The sequence below is a fragment of the Anolis sagrei genome, chromosome 10, assembly GCF_037176765.1.
Source record: "Anolis sagrei isolate rAnoSag1 chromosome 10, rAnoSag1.mat, whole genome shotgun sequence".
In the NCBI taxonomy this organism is placed as follows: domain Eukaryota; kingdom Metazoa; phylum Chordata; class Lepidosauria; order Squamata; family Dactyloidae; genus Anolis; species Anolis sagrei.
The window spans coordinates 17,307,403-17,334,744 of NC_090030.1; the positions used below are offsets into that span (position 1 = coordinate 17,307,403).

Below are 27,342 nucleotides of genomic sequence, written 5' to 3' on the forward strand. Positions count from 1 at the left end.
GCAAACAGCACTCTCGAAGGAGTGATGCGGCAAATCTGTAACACTCGGAGCTTCCGGATCCAGCTATCATACTATTTCCCAGAACCGTATCAGACAAGTATGCTGAGCCGGAACTGTTAGCATTGTAACAGTTCCTATCACTGTTTACTTTTTCAGTTGTCATTAGCAACTTATAATTACAGTCCAGCAAGCAGGTTTAGTCATTGCAGGACTTAGTCTTTTAGAATTGGTGCCTCCAAAATTTTTGGCTCCACTCATTCATTCTTCCATTCAACTCCATTCAGCTGCCATTAGCAACTTATAATTACAGTCCAGCAAGCAGGTTTAGTCATTACAGGCCTTGATCTTTATTTATTTATTTATTTATTTATTTACAGCTTTAATATTCCGCTTTTCTCACCCCGCAGGGGACTCAGGGCGGATTACAGTGTACACATATATGGCAAACATTCAATGCCAATTTTTGACATAGAAACATATACAGACATACACAGAGGCTATTTAACTTTTTCTGGCTGCCAGGAGAGCTGTCCCTTTCATCGTCCATCTGCGACGCTGATGAAGTACTTCCGCATTCCCCGCATGCTTTCCCGCTGGAATGTTTTTCCTGTAGTCTTCTTTATGGCCTCATAAATCAGTTAATTTAGCCTCCCCACACTTTAAGGTGGTACCGAATTTTCCTACTTGACAGATGCAACTGTCTTTCGGGTTGCAAAGGTCGACAACAGGCTACACAATTGGTTGGAAACCCACTCCAACCCGGTCTGGCTTCGAACTCATGACCTTTTGGTCAGAGTGATCTTAATGCAGCTGACACTCAGCCAGCTGCGCCACAATCCCAGTGGTCTTTTAGAATTGGTGTCTACAAAATTTTGGTTCCACTCATTCATTCTTCCATTCAACTCCATTCAGCTGCCATTAGCAACTTATAATGACAGTCCAGCAAGCGGGTTTAGTCATTGCAGGCCTTATTTATTATTATTATTATTATTAACTTTATTTGTACTCCGCTAGCATCTCCCGAAGGATGAGTGAAGAGAATGCCTTGGTCTTTTAGCATTGGTGTCTCCAAAATGTTTGGCTCCACTCATTCATTCTTCCATTCATTCCCACATATCAAATCCACATTCTTCCATTCAACTCCATTCAGCTGCCATTAGCAACTTATAATTACAGTCCAGCAAGTGGGTTTGGTCATTGCAGGCCTTGGTCTTTTAGCATTGGTGTCTCCAAAATTATTAGCTCCACTCATTCATTCTTCCATTTATTCCCACATATAAAATCCACATTCTTCCATTCAACTCCATTCAGCTGCCATTAGCAACTTATAATTACAGTCCAGCAAGTGGGTTTGGTCATTGCAGGCCTTGGTCTTTTAGCATTGGTGTCTCCAAAATTATTAGCTCCACTCATTCATTCTTCCATTCATTCCCACATATCAAATCCACATTCTTCCATTCAACTCCATTCAGCTGCCATTAGCAACTTATAATTACAGTCCAGCAAGTGGGTTTGGTCATTGCAGGCCTTGGTCTTTTAGCATTGGTGTCTCCAAAATTATTAGCTCCACTCATTCATTCTTCCATTTATTCCCACATATAAAATCCACATTCTTCCATTCAACTCCATTCAGCTGCCATTAGCAACTTATAATTACAGTCCAGCAAGTGGGTTTGGTCATTGCAGGCCTTGGTCTTTTAGCATTGGTGTCTCCAAAATTATTAGCTCCACTCATTCATTCTTCCATTTATTCCCACATATCAAATCCACATTCTTCCATTCAACTCCATTCAGCTGCCATTAGCAACTTATAATTACAGTCCAGCAAGTGGGTTTGGTCATTGCAGGCCTTGGTCTTTTAGCATTGGTGTCTCCAAAATTATTAGCTCCACTCATTCATTCTTCCATTTATTCCCACATATCAAATCCACATTCTTCCATTCAACTCCATTCAGCTGCCATTAGCAACTTATAATTACAGTCCAGCAAGTGGGTTTGGTCATTGCAGGCCTTGGTCTTTTAGCATTGGTGTCTCCAAAATTATTAGCTCCACTCATTCATTCTTCCATTTATTCCCACATATAAAATCCACATTCTTCCATTCAACTCCATTCAGCTGCCATTAGCAACTTATAATTACAGTCCAGCAAGTGGGTTTGGTCATTGCAGGCCTTGGTCTTTTAGCATTGGTGTCTCCAAAATTATTAGCTCCACTCATTCATTCTTCCATTTATTCCCACATATAAAATCCACATTCTTCCATTCAACTGCCATTAGCAACTTATAATGACAGTCCAGCAAGCAGGTTTATTCATTGCAGGCCTTGGTCTTTTAGCATTTGTATCTCCAAAATTATTAGCTCCACTCATTCATTCTTCCATTCATTCCCACATATCAAATCCACATTTATCCAATCTACATATTAAATTTTCCTAACATCTCTCTCTCTCTCTCTCTCTCTCTCTCTCTCTCTCTCTGCTGGAGCTCAGAAGGGTTCAAGGCAGCGTCCCTCTGGCTGAGCATACCTAGAGCGCACAGGCTCGGGGAGAGAGGCCTCCCTTCCCCTCAGGGCCTCCCTGGCCTCCCTCCTCACTCTCTCGCTCGCTTCTCCCGGGCCTTACCTCGTCCGGGCCAGGCTCTGGCGGCGGGGCGCAGGCGGCCGAGGTGGAGGGCTCCTCCTCTCCCTCCTCGGGGCCGGCGGAGGAGGCCTGGAGCTCGTCCTCGGCCTTGGCCTCGGCGGTGACACTGACAGCCGCCTCCATTTTGTTTCTGGCGAGGAGGGAGGCGGGCGAAGGGTTCCCCCTGGAAACCCGCCCCCCTCGCTTTGGTTCCCCGCTTGTTTCCCCTCCCCGCCCCCTTTATCCGGAAGTTATCGCGAGAACGCAGCCCCGAGAATATGCCTTCAGTAGGCGCGCGCGCGCTGCATGAAAGAACGTCCCCTCATTGGTAGTTCCATGGAAAGGGGCGGGGAAAATAACATATTGCCTGAAGCCCCGCCTCCTTTAAGGGGGCGTGCCCTGGTTATGGTTGCCAAGGTGACAGCTAGAAGTACTAGAAATACCCTAGAAGTACAACACCAACACTCAAGGTGAATGCCTACCAAATGATTCCAGTATTTTCTGTTTGTTATGAGAGTCCTGTGTGCCAAGTCTGATTCAATTCCATCCTTGGTGGAGTTCAGAATGCTCTTTGATTGTAGGTGAACTATAAATCCCAGCCACTTCAACTCCCAATTGTCAATGTCTATTTCCCTTGTCAATGTCTATTTAACTTGTGTGCAGAACACATCATGAGAGGATGTGCGGGGCTTGAAGAATGCAAAGCTGGGGTGAAAATTGCTGGAAGAAACATGAACAACCTCAGATATGCAGATGACACCACTCTGATGGCCGAAAGCGAGGAGGAGCTGAGGAGCCTTCTAATCAAGGTGAAAGAAGAAAGCGCAAAAAGTAAACATAAAAGAAACCAAGATTATGGCAACAAGAATGATTGACAACTGGGAAATAGAGGGAGAAACCGTGGAGGCCGTGACAGACTTTGTATTTCTAGGGGCAAAGATTACTGCAGATGCAGACTGTGGCCAGGAAATCAGAAGACGCTTCCTTCTTGGGAGGAGAGCAATGTCCAATCTCGATAAAATAGTAAAGAGGAGAGACATCACACTAGCAACAAAGATCCGCCTAGTCAAAGCCATGGTATTCCCTGTAGTCACCTACGGATGTGAGAGCTGGACCTTAGGGAAGGCTGAGCGAAGGAAGATCGATGCTTTTGAGCTGTGGTGTTGGAGGAAAGTTCTGAGAGTGCCTTGGACTGCGAGAAGATCCAACCAGTCCATCCTCCAGGAAATAAAGCCCGGTTGCTCACTTGAGGGAAGGATAGTAGAGGCAAAGGTGAAGTACTTTGGCCACATCATGAGGAGACAGCAAAGCCTAGAGAAGACAATTATGTTGGGGAAAGTGGAAGGTAAAAGGAAGAGGGGCCGACCAAGGGCAAGATGGATGGATGGCATCCTTGAAGTGACTGGACTGACCTTGAAGGAGCTGGGGATGGTGACGGCCGACAGGGAGCTCTGGCGTGGGCTGGTCCATGAGGTCACGAAGAGTCGGAGACGACTGAACGAACGAACAACATTTCCCTCAAACTCCATCTGTGTTCATCTTTGGGCATATGGAATATTCGTGCCAAGTTTGGTCCAGATCCATCATTGTTTGAGGCCACAGTGCTCTCGGGGTATAGGTGAACTACAAGTCCCAAACTCAAGATCAATGCCCACCAAAGCTTTCGAGTATTTCCGGTATTTCTAGTATTTTCTGTTGGTCATGGGAGTTCTGTGTGCCAAGTTTGGTTCAATTCCTTGATTGGTGGAGTTTAGAATGCTCTTTGATTGTAGGTGAACTATAAATCTCAGCAACTACAACTTTTTTTGAGTGATGGTCACGCCTTGGGTTAGTAGGTGTCTTGTGGCCAAATTTGGTGGCAATTCATCCAGTGGTTTTTGAGGTCTTTTAATCCCACAAACAAACATTACATTTTTATTTATATAGGCTAACCGTCCCCTGCCATGCGTTGCTGCGGCCCAGTATGTGTATATGTGTTTTGTGTGTATATATATGTGTATATATGTGTGTTTGTGTTTGTGTGTGTGTATATTTGTGTATTTGTGTTTATATGTGTATATGTGCGTGCTTGGGTATATGCATATATGTGCGTATATATGTGTGTATGTATGTGTATATGTATATGCGTGTACGTGTATATGTATGTGTGTATATGTGTATATTTGTGTGTGCTTGCATATATATGTGTGTGTGCATGTATATATGTCTATATGGGTAAGTGTATATGTAGGTGTGTATATGTCTACATTTGTGTGCATTTGCATATATATGTGTGTGTGTGTGTATTTATGTGTGCTTGTGTATATGTGTATGAATGTATGTGTATATGTATATATGGTTTATGGGGGGGGGCGGTTAAAGTCCATTCTGCTAGGTTTTGTGTGTGTGTGTGTTTTATGAGTGATGGTCACTCGTTGGTCTGATAGGTGTATTGTGTCCAAATTTGGTGTCAATCGTGGTTTTTCAGTTATGTTAATCCCACAAACGAACATTACATTTTTATTTATATAGATTTATTAGCTTGGGGACCCAGCAATGCCCGGGTTATTTGAGAAAGGCCTTTGAGAAAGAACTCACAACCTCTGAGGATGCCTGCCATAGATGCAGGTGAAACATCAGGAGAGAATGCTTCTGGAATATGGCCATACAGCCTGAAAAACCTACAACAACTCTGAGAAAGGCATTGTTTGTCTGTGCTCTAAGATAAGTCTGTTAGAAATTGTGGGAACTGAAGTCCAAAACACACAAAGGGCTGAAGTTTGCCCATGCCTGAGTTACATACACCCAAGTCTGAACTTCAAAGGCACTGTCCAAGGTACTGAACCTCCTTGGCAATAGGCTTCATCAAAGAAACACACTGAAGGGCATTTTTCTGTGACAATAATATGGAAGCCAATAGAGGCTTTAAATTTAATAAGCATCATATCAAATACAGTTAATAATTTGCAATTACCTTATCCCAGCAACTATCTACCACCTGTAGGAGCCTAATAAAATAAAAGGAAACGCCCAAAGAAATGAGAAAAATAAATGGGAAAGTCACAGGGAGGAAGAAGAATCATAGATGTATGTATTTTATATGTGGCATCGAATTGTGCCGATTGTTCATCACCCTGAGTTGCCTTTGGGCTGATATGGGCGGCGTAAAAATAATATAAATAATAATAATACATCAATAAAAAGCAAAAACATTGCAAAACATTTAAAAACCATAAAAGCAATGAATAATAAAAATTATAATAAAAATTATAATAAACATTGGCCTTGCAGCTTCAAAGCCTGTCTGCTTCCTGCCTGGGGGAATCCTTTGTTGGGAGGTGTTAGCTGGCCCAGATTGTTTCTCCTTCCGTCCTTGATTCATGTTTGGGCAATGCTGCGTTTGGTGGCCTTTATGTAGAATTGCTAATCAGTGCCAATCAAGCTGGCCAATTGCAACATTCACACTTGCCTCCAACAGACGAGAGTTTTTTCTCCCACCCTGGACATTATTCCACATTTATATAAACCCTACTTGCCTAGTTTCCAATAGACTACATGTATTATTATTATTACCCATGTATATAAACCTCACTTGCCTAGTTTCCAACAGACCACATGTATTATTATTATTATTATTATTATTATTATTATTATTATTACCCATGTATATAAACCTCACTTGCCTAGTTTCCAACAGACCACATGTATTATTATTATTATTATTATTATTATTACCCATGTATATAAACCTCACTTGTCTAGTTGCCAACAGACCACATATATTATTATTATTATTACCCATGTATATAAACCTCACTTGCCTAGTTTCCAACAGACCACATATATTATTATTATTATTATTATTATTATTATTATTATTATTATTACCACCCATGTATATAAACCTCACTTGCCTAGTTTCCAACAGACCACATGTATTATTATTATTATTATTATTATTATTACCCATGTATATAAACCTCACTTGTCTAGTTGCCAACAGACCACATATATTATTATTATTATTACCCATGTATATAAACCTCACTTGCCTAGTTTCCAACAGACCACATATATTATTATTATTATTATTATTATTATTATTATTATTACCACCCATGTATATAAACCTCACTTGCCTAGTTTCCAACAGACCACATGTATTATTATTATTATTATTATTATTATTATTATTATTACCCATGTATATAAACCTCACTTGTCTAGTTGCCAACAGACCACATATATTATTATTATTATTACCCATGTATATAAACCTCACTTGCCTAGTTTCCAACAGACCACATATATTATTATTATTATTACCCATGTATATAAACCTCACTTGCCTAGTTTCCAACAGACCACATATATTATTATTATTATTATTATTATTACCACCCATGTATATAAACCTCACTTGCCTAGTTTCCAACAGACCACATGTATTATTATTATTATTATTATTACCACCCATGTATATAAACCTCACTTGCCTAGTTTCCAACAGACCACATGTATTATTATTATTATTATTATTATTACCCATGTATATAAACTTCACTTGCCTAGTTTCCAACAGACCACATGTATTATTATTATTATTATTATTATTATTATTATTATTATTACCTATGTATATAAACCTCACTTTCCTAGTTTCCAACAGACCACATATATTATTATTATTATTATTATTATTATTATTATTATTATTACCCATGTATATAAACCTCACTTGTCTAGTTGCCAACAGACCACATATATTATTATTATTATTACCCATGTATATAAACCTCACTTGCCTAGTTTCCAACAGACCACATATATTATTATTATTATTATTACCCATGTATATAAACCTCACTTGCCTAGTTTCCAACAGACCACATATATTATTATTATTATTATTATTACCACCCATGTATATAAACCTCACTTGCCTAGTTTCCAACAGACCACATGTATTATTATTATTATTATTATTATTACCCATGTATATAAACCTCACTTGCCTAGTTTCCAACAGACCACATATATTATTATTATTATTATTATTATTATTATTATTATTACCCATGTATATAAACCTCACTTGTCTAGTTGCCAACAGACCACATATATTATTATTATTATTATTATTATTATTATTATTACCCATGTATATAAACCTCACTTGCCTAGTTTCCAACAGACCACATATATTATTATTATTATTATTATTATTATTATTATTATTACCACCCATGTATATAAACCTCACTTGCCTAGTTTCCAACAGACCACATGTATTATTATTATTATTATTATTATTATTATTACCCATGTATATAAACTTCACTTGCCTAGTTTCCAACAGACCACATGTATTATTATTATTATTATTATTATTATTATTACCTATGTATATAAACCTCACTTTCCTAGTTTCCAACAGACCACATGTATTATTATTATTATTATTATTACCCATGTATATAAACCTCACTTGTCTAGTTGCCAACAGACCACATATATTATTATTATTATTATTATTATTATTATTATTATTATTACCCATGTATATAAACTTCACTTGCCTAGTTTCCAACAGACCACATATATTATTATTATTATTATTATTATTATTACCACCCATGTATATAAACCTCACTTGCCTAGTTTCCAACAGACCACATGTATTATTATTATTATTATTATTACCCATGTATATAAACTTCACTTGCCTAGTTTCCAACAGACCACATGTATTATTATTATTATTATTATTATTATTACCTATGTATATAAACCTCACTTTCCTAGTTTCCAACAGACCACATGTATTATTATTATTATTATTATTATTATTACCCATGTATATAAACTTCACTTGCCTAGTTGCCAACAGACCACATGTATTATTATTATTATTATTATTATTATTATTATTATTATTATTATTATTCCCCATGCATATAAACCTCACTTGCCTAGTTGCCAACGGACCTCACAACCCCTGAGGATTCCTGCCATAGATGTGAGTGAAACGTCAGGAGAGAATGCTCCTGCAACATTCAGACTGGAGAACTCACAGCAACCCAGTGATTCCAGCCATGAAAGCCTTTGACAACACTTTTTTCCTTTTCTTGCTCCAGAATTTAGAAGACAAATCACTATATTCCAATTAAAGGACATTGGAGTTTGCCTAACCATGAGAATAGAGGGGATTTTGTGAGTGCTATGCATAAAAAAGTAACTTTTGCAAACTGCTGGCGACTGGTCCTTTCTTTCTTCAAAGTAGAGAAGCTACTTTTTAGCCCTCCATGGATTAGAACTTCCTTGAAAGTCAATCCGTTTTTCAAAGTGGGACAATAAAATCCCGTCCGGGTTTTATCTCCAGCCGACTCCTTCAAGCGACTGGTTCGGGCAAAGGGGAGGGCGAAGTGGAATCCAGTCCGGGTTTTCTGACCTCGGCAGCCGGAGTAGTCGGTGGCAGCTTCTTGCCCTGTGTGCTCTTTCTCCTCGGCGCCCCCCGCAATCCCCTTCCGCGTGGTCCTGCCGCCGACGGATACTATAACAGCAGCTCAGGTAGGGGGATAAGGTTGTCAGGGGGAAAACTATTAAGGGCTCCTGTATCTTTTTGTGTAGTGGAGGGTATTTCGGCAGCCTTGCTTGTCCCTTCAAGCACCACCTGCTGAAATGCCCTCTTCTACACAATCATTAAAGGGACAGGAGCCCCTGACAAGTCTGGATGGGTCACTCCTAGTGTTGCCACCTGGTGCTTTTGCTCTAGAATTGCCAGATCTAATAAGGAAAGGGGCTCTGGGAACTTTAAGGGTTTCAGTAAGAAGGAAAACTCAGTATGTGTTGCTTCTTTGCACCTTTTGTGGGTGGATTATGAGACTTGTAGTCCTTTATCTGAAAGGGACAGCTAGAGATCCCTGTTGAAAGGGACAACAGATACAGAATGAATTGAATACACACACACACACAAGCTTGGGTACCTGACATTAGCCAGGTTATTTGAAAAAGTCCATTTTTAATGGTCCAAAATGCATAAGGTTGTGAGTGAACTACAACTCCCATCATGCCCAGTTAACCCCAAGAAACTCCATCAGTACTTAAAGTTTGTTTTGTTGGCAAGTTTGCTCTAGATGCATCGTCAGTGGAGTTCAGTGTGCTCTCTGACTGTAGAGTAAACTACAACTCCCACTATGGTGAGTCACTGCCCTCAAACCCCTCCAGTAGGTTGAGTTAGTCATGGGGGTTGTGTGTGCCAAGTTTGGACCAGGTCCATCATCGGTGGAGGTCACCGTTTCTCTGGTTATGGGTGAACTACAACTCCCAGAAAGGAATTTATTTTTTATTTACAGTATTTCTATACTGCTTTTCTCACCCCTAGGTGGTCTCAAAGCGGGTCAGTTCTCTCCAAACCCCTCCAGTAATCAAATTTTGGCATATCAGGTATGTGTGCCAAGTTTGGTCCAGATCCATTTGTGTTTGGGTGCACAGTGCTCTCTGGATGTAGGTGAACTACAACTCCCCCAAAGCAAGTGGAAATTTCCCCAAAGACATCTAGTATTTTTTACTGAGAATGGGGGCTCAAGTTTGGTCCAATTCCCTCTTTGGTGCAGTTCAGAGTGCTCATTGATTACAGGACTCCAAAATGTCCCCGCCAATTCCCCTCAAAACCCACTAGTATTCAAATTTGGGCATATCAGGTATGCATACCAAGTTTGGTCCAAATCCATCATTGTTTGGGTTCATAATGCGCTCTTGATGTAGGTGAACTATAAATCCCAATACCTACAATTCTAAAATGTCCAGGCCAATTCCCCTCAAAACACACCAGTATTCAAATTTGGGCATATTGGGTATGCATGCTAAGTTTGGTCCAAATCCTTCATTGTTTGAGTTCATAGTGCGCTCTTGGTGTAGGTGAAATATAAATCCCAATACCTACAACTCCAAAATGTCCAGGCCAATTCCCCTCAAAACCCACTAGTATTCAAATTCGGGCATATCAGGTATGCATGCCAAGTTTGGTCCAAATCCATCATTGTTTGGGTTCATAGTGCGCTCTGGATGTAGATGAACTACAACTCCTATAAATCCCTTCAAAGACCTCCAGTATGCTTTGTTGGTCATGGGGGTTCTGTGTGCCAAGTTAGTTCCAGCTCCATGGTTGGTGAAGTTCAGAGTGCTGTTAGATTGCAGGTGAACTATACATCCCAGTATGTACAACTCCTATAAGTCATGGTGAATTCTCCTCTTTGTCAGTGTTGATGTGGAGATTGTCTGGTTTGCCTATTCTGGAACATGCAACATATCATTGTCCTTCTTTAGGGGTCCCTTTCAAATCTATTATACTATATTTCTGAGTGTACGTGAATCATATATATCTATCTATACCTATCTATATATCTATCTATACCTATGGCTGGATGGCTCTTTGTCAGGAGGGCTTTGATTATGTTTTCTTGTCCTAGTGAAGGGAGTTGGACTGGATAGCCTTAAGTATTTTCATGGGGGTTTGCGTGGGAAGTTTGCCCCACTTCTGTCATTGGTGGGATTCAGAATGCTCTTTGATTGTAAGTGAACTATAAATCCCAGTAACTACAAATCCCAAATGTCAAAGTCTGTTTCCCCCAAACTCCATCTGTGTGCATCTTTGGGCATATGAATATTCGTGCCAAGTTTGGTCCGGATCCATCATTGTTTGAGTCCACAGTGTTCTCTGGATGTAGGTGAACTACAACTCCCAAACTCAAGATCAATGCCCACCAAACCGTTCTAATGTTTTCTGTTGGTCATGGGAGTCCTGTGTGCTAAGTTTGGTTCAATTCCATCATTGGTGGAGTTCAGAATGCTCTTTGATTGTAGGTGAACTATTAATCCCAGTAACTACAAATCTGAAGTGTCAAAGTCTATTTCCCCCAAACTCCATCTGTGTGCATATTTGGGCATATAAATATTCATGCCAAGTTTGGTCCGGATCCATCATTGTTTGAGTCCACAGTGTTCTCTGGATGTAGGTGAACTACAACTCCCAAACTCAAGATCAGTGCCCACCAAACCCTTCTAGTGTTTTCTGTTGGCCATGGGAGTCCTGTGTGCTAGGTTTGGTTCAATTCCATCATTGGTGGAGTTCAGAATGCTCTTTGATTGTAGGCGAACTATAAATCCCAGCAACTACAACTCCCAAATGACAAAATCAATTTTTTTGAGTGAGGGGAAAAGTGGGGCATTTTATAAGTGAAATTGGGACGTTTGGAGAGTATGTAGTCCAAATAGTGCCTTTATTATTGTGCTGCCCATTGTTTGCCTCCCCAAGACATAGCTTATCTCAGTGGAAAATCAGACCTGGAGCAGTCTGCAGTGTTTAATGTGTGGACATGAACTCATAAAGTTGCTCTCATGAAATTGTTATTGTGCGAGGCAGCATATTCATCAGACAACTCTGGGAGGCTTTCATTACTTGTATTCATTACTTTAGTTGTTTGCAAATCTGTTTTGTTTGGCAAACTATAAGCAAATATGTTGTCGAAGGCTTCCATGCCCGGAAGCACTGGGTTGCTGTGAGTGTTCTGGGCTGTATGGCCATGTTCCAGAAGCATTCTCTCCTGATGTTTTGCCCCCATCTATGGCAGGCATCCTCAGAGATTGTGAAGTCTGTTACAAACTAGGCAAGTGAGGTTTATATATCTGTGGAATGTCCAGGGTGAGAGAAAGAACTCTTGTTTATTGGAGGCAAGTGTGAATGCAATTGGCCACCATGATTAGCATTGAATGGCCTTGCAGATTCAAAGCCTGGCTACTTCCTGCTTGGAGGAATCCTTTGTTGGGAGCTGCTAGCTGGCCCTGAATCAAGTAACGGCACTGCAGACTAATTCACCCAGAGAGGTCACCCAGAGCAGAGCACCTGATGAACCAACCTGGACACAGTATATTATTTGAGAAAACAGAAATTTTATTTATTATTTATTTACAGTATTTGTATACCGCTTTTCTCACCCCGAAGGGGACTCAAAGCGGTTTCCACATAGGTAATGGCAAAATTCAATGCCAGCACAAACAATTACAATTATACAATTACAGTTAGACATAAATCAAATTAAAATACATCTATAAACAGTAGAACAATAATTAAAACAGTAAAACAGTCTCATCCGTCAAATCGCCGTTCCAGTCATTGTCTTTCCGAAATGCTGCATAGATTTGTTTCTACTGCCCGAAGGCCTGGTCCCAAAACCATGTTTTTAATTTTTTCCTAAAAACCAGGAGGGAGGGAGCGGATCTTACCTCATTTGGGAGGGTGTTCCATAGGTGGGGGGCCACAGCTGAGAAGGCCCTGTCTCTCGTCCCCACCAGGCGCATTTGCGCTGTTGATGGGAGCGAGAGTAGGGCCTCCCTGGATGATCTTAGATTATGAGGTGGGACATAGGGGCAGATGCGTTCGGACAAGTAAGCTGGGCTAGACCCCTCTCACAACCACCATGCCAGACCACACAGAGAAGCCATTGAAACCCACAAGCATGTGGACAATTTCAACAGAATGGAGGAAACCATGAACATGAACAAAAAAACCTCTAAAATCAGGATAGTAAATCAAGAGCAACATTCAAAAAACGGGAATCAATCAGGCCAGCTAACACCTCCCAACAAAGGATTCTCCCAGGTGGCAACCAGACAAGCTTTGAAGCTGCAAGGCCACTAAATGCTAACCAAGCTGGCCAAATACAACATTCCCACTTGCCTTAAATAGGCAAGAGTTCTTTCTCCCACTATGGACATTCCGCAGATATATAAACCTCACTTGCCTAGTTTCCAACAGACCTCACAACCTCTGAGGATGCCTTGCATAGGTGTAGGTGAAACGTCAGGAGAGAATGCTTCTGGAACATGGCCATACAGCCCGGAAAACTCACAACAACCCTGTAAGCGCATACACTTGGCTTGAAACTTAGGATGCATCTACACTATAGAATCAATACATCTTGAAAGCACTTATTGTGGCTCAATGCTATGGGATCCTGGGATTTGTCGTTTAGTGCCTCTCCAGCACTCTTTGGCGAGAAGGCTAAAGAGCTTTCAAGACTACAACTCCCTTGATCACATAGAGTTGAGCCATTGCAATTTTAAGTGTTGCCAAACTGTATTTATCTTACAGTGTAGATGCACCTTGAGTTTGGCTCAGAGATGGAAGCTCTGGAGACATAAACTCTGTATTTGTTCTCCTTCCTAACAGAACATCAGTAAGAGTAAATAGACACTCCTTCTGCAGGCAGTAAAATCAAACAACGCTGCATCCAATTTGTAGAGGCTCAAATGCACTCTGTTTATTTGTCACCCAGCACACAGCTCCTCTTTTGTGTCTGAAACTAGAACCTTTGACATTCACCATATTTTCTGCATAAGTGCTCCATAAAATGATGAAGATGTCCATTAGTCATAGAACGTGCTTCCTCTCTCTTACATATTTTGCATTTCACATATTTTGGGTTTTTTCGCATTTCACATATTTTGGGTTTTTTATTTTATTCATTTATTTATTTTTATTTATATTTTCATTAATTTTATTTATTTATATTTTGGGTTGGTGTAGGTTTTTTCGGGCTGCATGGCCTTGGTCTAGAGGCATTCTCTCCTGACGTTTCGCCTGCATCTATGGCAAGCATCCTCAGAGGTAGTGATGATGCTTGCCATAGATGCAGGCGAAACGTCAGGAGAGAATGCCTCTAGACCAAGGCCATACAGCCCGAAAAAACCTACAACAACCCAGTGATTCCGGCCATGAAAGCCTTCGACAATATATTTATATTTTATTTATTTATATTTTCATTAATTTTATTTATTTATATTTTACTAGCTGACCCCTGCCACACGTTGCTGTGGTCCACTCTGTGTATATGTGTTTTGTATGTGTATATATGCATATGTTTGTATATATTATTGTGCATATATTTATGTTTGTGTATATATGTAGTTTTGCGCATGCATTGTAATGTATTTTTTGTTTTTTGGCTTTTTAGTCCCTTCCGCTGTGTTTTTTGGTATGAGTGATAGTCACTCGTTGGCTTGACACGTGTCTTGTGTCCAAATTTGGTGTCAATTTGTCCAATGGTTTTTGAGTTATGTTAATCCCACAAACGAACATTACATTTTTATTTATATAGATTTATATTTATTTATTTATTTAATTAATTAATTAATTAATATTATTTAAATGTCCTTGGAAAGTCTGGTTGCTAAGTGCATGCCTACATTGTAGAATTATTGCAGTTTGATACCACTTCAACCACCATAACTGAATGCTATAAAATCCCGGGAGTTGTAATTTGGTGAAGCACCAGCACTCTTTAGCAGAGAAAGCTAAAGACCTTGTGAAACTACAACTTCCTTTTAATTTCTCACACAGGCATGGGTAAACGTTGTCCCTCTGGATGTTTTGGACTTCAAGTCCCACAATTCCTAACAGTCTCAGGCCCTTTCCTTTTCCCCCTCAGCCCTTTCGCCTTCCATTCATGCCTCTTCAAATTCTACAGCACTGCTCGTCACAGCTGACCTCCAGCTGGAGCGCTCAAGGGCCAGGGCTTCCCAGTTCTCAGTGTCTAAAACCTTCTAGGCCTTTGGGTCAGAAAGCCATATAGAATGATTTAAACCAGGCATGGGCAAACTTCAGTAGGCTGTTAGAAATTGTGGGAGTTGAAGACCAAAACACCCAGAGGGACAAAGTTTGCCCATGCCTGGTCTAGCGTGACCTCCCCAAGTACAAAGCACATTGTTTACTTCTGACTTTAAACCTTTCCTATAATAACATAATGACTTCCTGGTCTCTTGTCACATGCAATGTGCCCATTCCTTCTGAAGCAGAATTGTTTTCCCAACGGAGCAAGAACTGCTGACTGCAATGCCGCATTTCTGACATTCCAGACGGAATTCAGTCTAGACAAGGGGGGAACCTGCAACAAAATGTTGGCATTCAAGGGAAGTCTCTATTCAGCACCCTCTTTCAAAGGAAAGCATTCCATTCCCTTTTCTCACTTGGAATGTGTCTACACTGTAGAATCAATGCAGTTTGAGACCACGTTACCTATTGTAGCTCAGTACTATGGAATCCTGGGAGTTAGAGTTTTACAAAGTGTTTTGCCTTCTCTTCCCCCAAAGGATTGGACTTTATTGCAGATTTCGGAGGGAATATGCCAAACCATAGAAAATAGTGAACCCTATTAGAATGAAGGACATCTACCATGGAGTTGCGCTGGATGATCTAGAAAATGCCTAGAAATGACATATTATGTTGGATGGGGATAAATGATATATGAATACAAGAATCGTATGGGACTATGTCTTGCACAGTTGCACAGTGAAGCTGTTTGGGGATTGTATAACAACACAGGGATCATGCCTTTGGGGTTGGCTCTCTTAAGGGGAAATGCCAGGCAGGGGGTTCATTCACGGAAGGCATTCCTGGATTAAACCCTTTGCGCATGGCATGCATTCCTAAAGAGTCCTTTGAGTCTATTCTGCAGACTTGGTCTGATGGATGCCACAACAGAACAAGTTGGGATTTGGCAGTGGCTCAGCGGAATTGGGTGAGTTTGCTCTGGACCTATTCTAATACTATAATATAATGTAAGATTATATATATATATATATATATATATATATATATATATTATTTATAATATTATAATTAATGCAATATAATACTGATAATAGTAATATGATATTATAATTCTATATATGGAGCCCCCGGTAGCGCAGTGGGTTAAACCCCTGTGCCGGCAGGACTGAAGACCGACAGGTCGCAGGTTCGAATCCGGGGAGAGGCGGATGAGCTCCCTCTATCAGCTCCAGCTCCTCATGCGGGGACATGAGAGAAGCATCCCAAAAGGATGATAAAAACATCAAATCATCCATGCGTCCCCTGGGCAACGTCCTTGCAGACGGCCAATTCTCTCACACCAGGAGCGACTTGCAGTTTCTCAAGTTGCTCCTGACATGACAAAAAAAATATTATTATTATTATTATTATATATTTATATTGCATGTAATATTACTAATATTACAATATAATGGTGCAGTACAATATAGTAATATTTAATACTGATATTGTACTATGCTAATAATATAATATATTGTATTATCTTGTAAGCTGCTTTGAGTCCCCTTTGGAGTGAGAAGGGCGCTTAAATGTCATAAAATAAATAAATAAATGTATATATCAGAGGTGGCCAGTTTTTGTTGTCCGTTGGACTACAACTCCTATTATCCCTAATGATTGCACTGGTTAGCATTGAGGAGAAATGCTGCAGTAACATCTGGAAAAACAGATGTTGCCTGTATTCATTAGTTCCACCATAGGTAATAACATGCAAAGAATTAAAAAATAAAAATATGCTTAAAGTGGTGTCAAACTGTATTCATTCTACTGTGTAGACCAGGCATGGGCAAACTTCAGCCCTCCAGGTGTTTTGGACTTCAACTCCCACAATTCCTAACAGCCGGTAGGCTGTTAGGAATTGTGGGAGTTGAAGTCCAAAACACCTGGAGGGCTGAAGTTTGCCCATGCCTGGTGTAGTCTGACATGATAGTCATTAGAGTGGCCCAGCATTTCTGTTTTCTCAAATAATATGACAAAAGCCCACACAAACAGATACATAGGCTGAATCGAGCACGTGTATCTCTCTTTTTTTTCTTTCAAAAATGGCCACAATTACTGTGGAATAGAATTTGGATTCCTGTAAGTTAACTGCTGCAGGTTCAATATTTGGGAATAATGTAGATTCAATAGGTGGAGTCTGTTTAACTAGTCTAGACTGCCGGATGTCTCCTCTGGCAAGTTCCGTATCACAGATCGCAAAACAGGCAAGACTGGGACACTCAAAAGACTATCGGGTCAATGTTCTTTGCAGACTAGAAATTCCTTTCCTTGCATTTTGAATTTGAATATAAAATACCACATTGGATGGACATGTACAGTCTTCCTCAATGCTCTCACTAGAGAAGTTCTGAGCTTCTATATATAGGCGAGCCATTGGAAGAGGCAGGTAATACTTATTATTACCATTATTATTATTATTATTATTATTATTATTATTATTATTAGAAACACAACAAGATGAGTCCACAGAAGACACTGTGTTGGCTTTTGTGTTGGATCATACGGTGGACACTTCCCAAGTGTCTACGGTTGTGTGATGTATTGGCAAATAATGTGTGCAGATCCTAGTAAGGTGGCCTTCTGCAGCTGGCAAATGGTAATTTTGGGAGCGCCGATTGTGTTTAAGTGCAGGCCAAGGTCTTTAGGCACTTCACCCAGTGTGCCAATCACCACTGGGACCACCTTGACTGGCTTGTAGCAGAGTCTTTGCAGTTCGATCTTTAAATCCTCATATTGTGTCAGCTTTTCCAGTTGCTTCTCTTCAATCCTGCTGTCACCTGGGATTGCAACATTGACAATCCATACTTTGTTTTTTAACACGATTGTGAGGTCAGGAGTATTGTGCTCCAAAACTCTGTCTATCTGAATTCGGAAGTCCCAGAGTAGTTTGACATGTTAATTCTCTGTAACTTTTTCCGGCTTGTGATCTCACCAGTTCTTTGTCTAAGGCAGATGGTACTTGTAGCACAAGTTCTAATGAATCATCTGAGCAACAGTGTTATGCCTCTGCTTGTAGTCTGTCTACGTGATCTTCTTGCAACAGCTGAATTATTATTATTATTATTATTATTATTATTATTATTATTATTATTATTTGAAACATAACAAGATCAGTCCACAGCAAACAAGATCACTCTGCTGGCTATTGTATTGAATCACACATCGGACACTTTCCATGTGTGTAGGACTGTGTGATGTATCAGCGAATAATGCAAGCAAATTATTATTATTATTATTATTATTATTATTTGGAAGTGTTCCACTTTCAAAAGGATCATGTTTCTTGGACTCCAGGGAACGTGGAGGGCTATTTATTTATTTATCGTGGCAGGAGCAAACCAAACAGTTGTATTGCATTTTTTAACAAACACATAAACAAAACACAAAGTTTGCAAGCTTGGTAGTTGGTTAAATGTCCTTTGACCAGTAGCTGGCCACTTGTAGTGCCTCTGGAAGCAACCAGAAACGTGGAGGGCTGATGTAGTAAGAACCCTTGTGCCAACAGGACTGAAGACCCGACAGGTCAAGGGTTCGAATCCAGGGAGAGCTCCGTCTATCAGCTCCAGCTCCCCATGCGAGGACATGAGAGAAGCCTCCCGCAAGGATGGTAAAACATCAAAACATCTGGGCATCCCCCAAGGCAACGTCCTTGCAGATGGCCAATTGTAGTTTCTCAAGTTGCTCCTGACATGAAAAAAAAAATCCCAACACGGTAACATCTTTTGCAGGTGTTTCATTTTTGAACTGGGTGAATTCAAACAATAAAAGCATTCACAAAAACCGTTCTGGCAGCTGGGATTATATTGAGATATTGACAGAGCTGGCCCGGCCTTGAGCCTTTGGCAGGTGGGATGGAGGAATCGCAGGTGGGAGAGAGCAAGGTCTCGGGAGCCAGAGCCATGGGCCACACAGCGCCCTTTGTTTGCAGAGAGACACTGTGCCAGCTCAGCAATTCCTTCTGTAGACACCTTGACCTTGCTTTGGGTCTTGGCTCAGCTAGGGCGTGGATTTCCCCCCTATCCTTTGTGGTATCCAATTTGGAGAATGTGACATAGGGACATATGTGACAAGTGCTAACCAACGTTGACAGTGCTTAGCTTCCAAGATCAGATGGGATTTGGTATCTTGGGGGTATTTACGCACAAACTGCTTTTGGAGAACTCTTCACTATGACCAATTAGTTTAAAAAACCCTACCTCTGTGTGTGTGTGTGTGTGTGTGTGTGTGTACACACACCTCACTTTCCCAAAGACATGTTAGGGTGGAAAACAAGGAAACTGGGGACTTGAATGATTATGATTTTGGTAAATTACCTCCTGTTTACATGTGTTTATTTGTGTTTGCCACTTGCAATTCTTTCCAACTCTGTAATTCCTATTGTTATCCATCTGCCTTCAGCTTCTCTTGATGCCTTATTACAGTGGTTCTCAACCTTCCTAATGCCGCAACCCCTTAATCCAGTTCCTCATGTTGTGATGACCCCCAACCATAAAATTATTTTTTCTTGCTACTTCACAAGTGTAATTTTGATACTGTTATGAATCGTGATCTGATATACAGGATGTATTTTCATTCACTTGACCAAATTTTGGCACAAATACCCAATACGCCCACATTTGAATACTGGTGGGGTTGGGGAGGGGATTGGTTTTGTCATTTAGGAGTTGTAGTTGCTGGGATCTATAGTTCACCTACAATCAAAGACCATTCGGAACTCCATCAACGATGGAATTGAATCAGTCTTGGCACCTAGAACTCCCACAACCAACAGAAAACACTGGAAGGGTTTGGTGGGCACTGACCTTGAATTTTGGAGTTGTAGTTCACCTACATCCAAAGAGCACTGTGGATTGAAATGGTGGTGGATCTGGACCAAACTTGGCAGAAATACTCAATATGCCCAAATGTGAACACTGGTGGAGTTTGGGGAAAATAGACCTTGACATTTGGAAATAATAGTTGCTGGGATTTATAGTTGCTGTGGCCCACATGGGGGTTCTGTGTGGGAGGTTTGGCCCAATTCTATCCTTGGTGGGGTTCAGAATGCTCTGTGATTGTAGGTGAACTATAAATCCCAGCAACTACAACTCCCAAATGTCAAGATTCTATTTTCCCCAAACTCCACCAGTGTTCACATTTGGGCATATTGAGTATTTCTGCCAAAGAGCACCCTGAGCTCAGCCCACAATGGATCTCCTTCAAACTTGACACACTACCTACAGAGTCAACATTGAATATTGGTGATGTTGGGAGGTATCTGTTTTTGGATTCTGGAAGTTGTAGTTCCCAGGCAGAGAAGGACAGGCAGAGAGATCTCCAGCCTTCTCTGCTATTTATTTATTTATTTATCGTGTCTCAGGAGGAGGCAGTGGTTCACAGTATCATAAGCCGCTGACAGGTCTATGAAGACAGCTCCTGTGATCTGCTGCCTTTCAAAGCCATCTTCTATGTGCTGAGTCAGGTTCAGCACTTGCGATGTGCAGCTATTGCCTTTCCTGAAGCCAGCTTGCTATGGGATCAGACAGGGGTCTATATTTTCCATAATTCTATGCAAAATAAGTCTCTCCAGAACTTTGTAGAGGTGGCACAACAGGGAGATTGGTCTGTAGTTTTTTGGATCACTACGGTCTTTGCCTGGCTTCAAGATGGCGATGACTCTTGCTTTCCTCCAGATTTTGGGGATCTGACAGGATGCAGTGCAGTTGTTCATCAGCTCCAGCAGCCAGCGCCTTGCTTTTGGACCAAAGTTCTTGATTTGTTCCATCCGTAGAACATCCAGGCCAGCTGCTTTGCCATTCTTACATTTGTTGAGAGCCATGTCCAATTCAGTAGGAACCCTTTTCTCTGCTAAAAGGGTTCCTAAGACCATCAGAAATATGATGGTCTTTGGCGATGCCTCTGAAACCCCACTCACGACCCCCCCCCCCCCAGGGGTCCCAACCCGCTAGGTTGAGAAACATTGCCTTATTGTCTCTATCCTTTTTGCCATACCAAGTGTTTTATAAACACAGCTGACAACTTTGTTCAGATAGTATGATGTAGTGGTTTGACTGCATCTTTGGAGAGACCAGGATTTGAATCCCTGCTCAGCCATGGACAACCTTTGCAAGTCACACTCTCTCAGCTTCATAAAAAAATCAGATGCAACCTCTGGTCCCCGTCCCCAAAGCAGTCTTGCTAAGAAAACCTTAGTATAGGTTTGCCTTGAGGGTCACCATAATTTGGAACCGGCTTGAAATCCTGCAACTGAAACACCTAGTGTGAGATTCCCAAAGCCAATAAATTCTGCCTTTGTTCCTTTCCAGCCAAGTTAATAAGTAATAGTGGCTCAAAGAGGAAAGTCTTTTAATCTTACATGCCCTGTTCAGATACATTTTGATCCTGAGTGCTGCTGAACAGTTCTTTACCTTGTATTTCCTCTCTCTCTGTGAGATTGGACTGTTTGCCTTGCCAGGAGTAGAGGCAGTACGAACAACTAAACAATGGAATTCCTTGCCAACATGGCACAACCCATTCCTCACCGAAACTGTGAGCTGTTTCCAGTGGGAGACAGAGCAAAAACAGAAGCAGAACATGGCATTTCTTAGGTGTGCCTTCATAAGATACCATAGAAGATGTTTGGTTTGAATCCCTGCTCAGCCATGAAACCAGCATAGGCAAGTCACACCTTCTCAGCCTCAGAGGAAAGCAAAAGGCAAATCTCTCCTGAACATATCTGGTCAAGAAAACCCTGTAGTAGTTGCTTTGAGTCTCCTTTGTGGAGAGAAAAAACAGGGTATGCAAATAATAATAATAACAACAATAATACAGTAGTAATAAAAAAATATAGAACTGGCACAAGCCAGTAAAGGTGGTCTCAGCGGTGATTGGAACACTAGGTGCAGTGCCTAAAGATCTTGGCCTGCACTTAAAAACAATCGGCACTGATAAAATTACCATCTGTCACATGCAAAAGGCTACCCTACTCTAATTTGCATGCATCATTCACCAACACATCACACAATCCTAGACTCTTGGGAAGTGTCTGATATATGATCAAATACAAAAGCCAGCATATTGATCTTGTTTACTGTGTACTAATCTTGTTGTGTATATAATAATAATAATAATAATAATAATAGAACTGCAAAGACTCTGGCACAAGCCAGTCAAGGTGGTCCCAGTGGTGATCGGCACACTAGGTGCAGTGCCTAAAAACCTTGGCCTGCACTTAAAAACAATCGGCACTGACAAAATTACCATCTATCACATGCAAAAGGCTACCCTACTCTCATTTGTATGCATTATTCACCAACACACCACACAGTCCTAGACACTTGGGAAGTGTCTGATATATGATCAAATACAAAAGCCAGCATAGTGATCTTGTTTACTGTATACTAATCTTGTTGTGTATATAATAATAATAATAATAATAATAATAATAATAATAATAATAATAATAGAAGAACTGCAAAGACTCTGGCACAAGCCCGTCAAGGTGGTCCCAGTGGTGATCGGCATACTGGGTGCTGTGCCTAAAGACCTTGGCCTGTACTTAAAAACAATCAGCACTGACAAAATTACCATCTGTCACATGCAAAAGGCTACTCTACTCGGATCTGCACACCTTATGTGCTGATACATTACACAATCCTAGGCACTTGAGATGTGTCTGACATGTGATCAAATATAAAAGCCAGCATCGTGATTTTGTTTCCTGTGTGCTAATCTTCTTATGTATATAATAATAATAATAATAATAATAATAATAATAATAAGCAGAGTGTCTGCTGTGGACTCATCTTGTGGTGTTTCTAATAATAATGATGATGCTTATGATTTTGATGATGATGATGAAGAGAAACAGCTGGAAAATATGACACGATATGAGGATTTAAAGTTCGAACTGCAAAGACTGTGGCACAAGCCAGTCAAGGTGGTCCCAGTGGTCATCAGCACACTGGGTGCAGTGCCTAAAGACCTTGGCCTGCACTTAAATACAATCGGCGCTGTCAACTGCAGTTACTGGGATCTGCACGCATTATTCGCCAATACATCACACAGTCCTAGACATTTGGGAAGTGTCCGACATGTGATCCATTACAACAGCCAGCAGAATGTCTGCTGTGGACTCATCTTGTTGTGTTTCTAATAATAATAATAATAATAATAATAATAATACTTTGGAAGTGTCCAACGTGTGATCCAATTCAACAGCCAGCAGAGTGTCTGCTATGGACTCATCTTGTTGTGTTTCAAATAATAATAATAATAATAATAATAATAATAATAATAGACTGTGGCACAAGCCAGTCAAGGTGGTCCCAGTGATGATCGACACACTGGGTGCAGTGCCTAAAGACCTTGGCCTGCACTTAAACACAATTGGCGGTGACAAAATTACCATCTGCCAGCTGCAAAAGGCCACCTTACTGGGATCTGCACGCATTATTCGCCGATACATCACACAGTCCTAGACACTTGGGAAGTGTCCGATGTGTGATCCAACAGCCAGCAGAGTGTCTGCTGTGGACTCATCTTGTGGTGTTTCAAATGATGATGATGATAATAATAATAGGTTTGCCTTAAGGTCACCATAGGTTGGAAACCTAGATCTCCAAGTAATTTGTTTCAACATATGTTTTCTGAAAAAACACAAATATGTGCTTTTTTAAAAAAATACTTTGTGTTGTTTTAAAAGGGTCACTAGATGCCTTTTTCTTTCCCCTTTTATGCTAAATTACAGCTCCTTTTTTGAATGTTATCGGAAAGAGTAGCTTTTCTAAGATACAGATCTTCACAGATAGGGACCAAAATCCGCCACTGGAACAAAAGGATTGGTTTCCTAATAAAGCGACTCTGGCCATCGAAAGGAAACAAGACATTGTCCTAACAAATATGAACAGGATTGTTGTAGGTTTTTTGGGCTGTATGGCCATGTTCTAGAAGCATTCTCTCCTGACGTTTCGCCTGCATCTGTGGCAAGCATCCACAAAACCTCAAAACCTCTAAGGGTGCTTTCCACAAATGCAGGCAAAACGTCAGGAGAGAATGCTTCTAGAACATGGCCATACAGCCCAAAAAACCTACAACAACCCAGTGATTCTAACCATGAAAGCGTTCAATAATACATCAAAATATGAACAGCACCCTTAATTTCTTACATAAACTGCACAGCAGAGCATACTGACACAATACTATGTTGCTGTTGTTGTTGTTGTTGTTGTTATTGTTGTTGTTGTGTGCCTTCAAGTAGTTTATGACCTATGGTGATGACCCTAAGATATTCTGTGGCTGAGAGAATGTGACTCATTCAAGGTCACCAAATGGATTTCTATGGCTGAGCAGAAATCGAACCCTGCTGTCCAGAGTCATGGTCCAAAACTCAAACCACTATGTATTGTCGAAGGCTTTCATGGCCGGAATCACTGGGTTGTTGTAGGTTTTTTCAGGCTATATGGCCATATTCTAGAGGCATTCTCTCCTGACGTTTCACCTGCATCTAAGGCAAGCATCCTCAGAGGTAGTGAGGTTGTGTCACACAAACTTATATCAGTTTGATATCGCATTAGCAGCCATGTCTCTTTCTTCCCCTCCTCCCCCTTTCCATTTTCTGCAAACACAAAGCCTTGCTCACTGGAAGTCATGAGTCAACATTCCCAATGTACACATGCGGTCACCACATGTTGCCTTAATCGAGAAAAGGCATCTCAGTCAATGTGTTATTCTTCTCCCTTCCCCTATTCTTTTCTTTGCAGGTGCCACTGAACCAGATCGGCGAGATGTCTTGATAGGAGAAAGCTTTTGCTGGAACCGCAGCCATTGCTCCTGTCTTCGAATTCTTCGCATCTGGTGACACATCAACTTCTCATTGAGGGAACTGGTTCATTTATGCTTCCCTTGCTGGATATGGATTAAATGAAGGACTAAAGCTCTATGGAGAGACTTCTAGCTTCCATAGACACGCTACAAAGAGGCTCAAATCATAGAAGAACAGGTCCATGTTTTGATTTTCCAGGCTGGACCCACTGGCAGATCCTTCTCCAAGGCAAACTGGCTTGAATTGGTGGTCACCATACTCTCCAGTTTGGGTGACGAGTCCTTGCAGAGCCTCCACTCAATGCCCCCCTAATAGTTGCTGTTTCCAAACTCCCTATCTATAGCTTGGCTGAAGGAAGCTGGAAGAAGATGCTGGACCTCAGCTTTCTGACTGAAGAGGAGTATGGAAAACTGATGAAAGTTCTGCAGAGGGATGCAGAACTCAAGAAGAAAGATGGTGACCGTATCAGGTATGAAGCTGGAACTATAATATTTTCATATTGGGAAAGGTGAAGCTTCACTTGGCCTAGCATTGGGCCACATGAAGCAACAGGTTTGAGGGATCATATGGATAATTGTTTCATTGGTGGTCATGTTTATTTTAAATAGCCAGGGATATGGAAGGTGTTGCATCCCAGCAAGAATTCTCCTTGCACACAACACCAGCCAGGAATCCCCAAAGTGGCAATAAAATAGTTAATTAAGGAAAGTACATATAAAAAGGAAAAATCACCATGAGAAACAAGAAAGGCAAAATCAACAGGTAATGGGAAAAATCATCAACAAGCAATAGGCCAATTCAAACTGGCAATAGAGAAAAACACTCCGAAGGCAATAATCCAATTTTCCTACAAGGGTTGAATGAAAAGTAATTCCTCCACCTTCGTTACTTGGGTTTGGATGGGAATATTTTAATAAAGCAAATGCAGAAATAATCATTACAATGTGCTCTTTAACTACCAGTATTCACTTTTCCACATAATCACCAGACAATTGGATACATTTCTGCCAACATTGAACAAGTTTTCTGAAGCCGTCATGGAAGAAGTCAACATTCTGTTTCCACAACCCATCATGCTCAGATCTTCCAATAGCCAAGCAAAGCAATAATGTGACCCACATGTTCTTGTGAAATGCCGATTATGCTTGAAATTTCTCTCTGAGTGATACGATGATCGTCCCAAATCAATCTGTCAACCTGTTACTTGTGGAACTCGGTAGTTGCTGTCACAGGACGTCCAACTCTTTGCTTGTCACACAAGTCAGATGTTCCCACCTCAACATCTTTAAACTTACTCGCCCAACAAAGCACAGTACTCACATCAGCACAATCAACGTAAATGGCTTGCATTCTCTGATGAATCTCCCTTCTGCTGTCAAGAATTCAATGACTGCATGTTGCTTAAGTCGCATTGACCAACCATCTGTGCAGGGTTCTATACTTCGCACTTTAACCATTCAATGATAAGGCTTCCCACCAAACTGGAATTGTAGAGGAGAGTCTACTGAACAAGCCAGTACCTGCCACATACCAGTACTGCCATCTGTTGAGTTACGAAGGTGGAGGCATTACTTTTCATTCAACCCTCATAGTTTCCAACAGACCTCACAACTTCTGAGGATGCCTGCCACAGATGTAGGTGAAACATCAGGAGAGAATGCTTCTAGAGCATGGCCATAAAGCCCAAAAAACCTACAACAACCCAATAATCCAAACAGTTCAAACAAGAAACAGGAAAAACCAGAATCAGAATATGAACATTAACCCAAAAGCAAGAGTATTGAAACTTCTTAAAACATGAATCCAAACTCCCAAGTTTATAGACTCAAACCATGAACTGGAAACAATGTTTGAGATCCTCACTGCTTTGCAGTGTTGCCTGATCTGAATTCTAAAGGTACTTCTCTGATTTAAGGACCACAAGCCATGACGTCATATCTGTGACCTTGGCTCCTTTGCCTGTGTGATTTCTCATGCTGTTGTTTCTCAGAGTCTTTGTGACTTCCTTAGCTTGTTTGATTTCTCCCTAAGTTCAAGCCTGACATGTCTGCTGAGCACAGGTGTGTTTTTGGGTGAGCTTTCTTGCCCATTCGATTCCTTATCAGGGGTTGCTATGACACTACTAGGCAAAAGGTCTCCGCCAGCCACTGCATCTCCCTGTCTGCTGGACTCCGAAGTAGTTTCACTTTCAAGCCCATTCTCCCAGACAAGATCTTGATCTAAAACCCCCACATTTACCACCATTCTCCGATGCTTTGGAATACCAATCCCTTCATATTCATCTGGCTGAACCA

At 40.9% G+C, this 27,342-nt stretch overlaps 2 protein-coding genes across 2 annotated transcripts in view; one reads left to right on the forward strand and one right to left on the reverse strand.

The window, feature by feature from the left end:
- Positions 1-2,861, reverse strand: part of SMARCA1 (SWI/SNF related, matrix associated, actin dependent regulator of chromatin, subfamily a, member 1) — a 48,774-nt gene extending 45,913 nt beyond the window's left edge. The window contains exon 1 of the mRNA XM_060756230.2: positions 2,622-2,861. Coding sequence (XP_060612213.1) covers positions 2,622-2,762 — 141 coding nt within the window. The 5' untranslated portion in view covers positions 2,763-2,861. The remainder of the gene's footprint in view (positions 1-2,621) is intronic.
- A 6,164-nt stretch (positions 2,862-9,025) lies between these two features.
- Positions 9,026-27,342, forward strand: part of LOC132762960 (synaptotagmin-like protein 2) — a 54,194-nt gene continuing 35,877 nt past the window's right edge. Inside the window, exons 1-2 of the mRNA XM_060756229.2 lie at positions 9,026-9,167; positions 24,987-25,517. Of these exons, the coding sequence (XP_060612212.2) occupies positions 25,417-25,517 (101 nt within the window). The 5' untranslated portion in view covers positions 9,026-9,167; positions 24,987-25,416. The remainder of the gene's footprint in view (positions 9,168-24,986; positions 25,518-27,342) is intronic.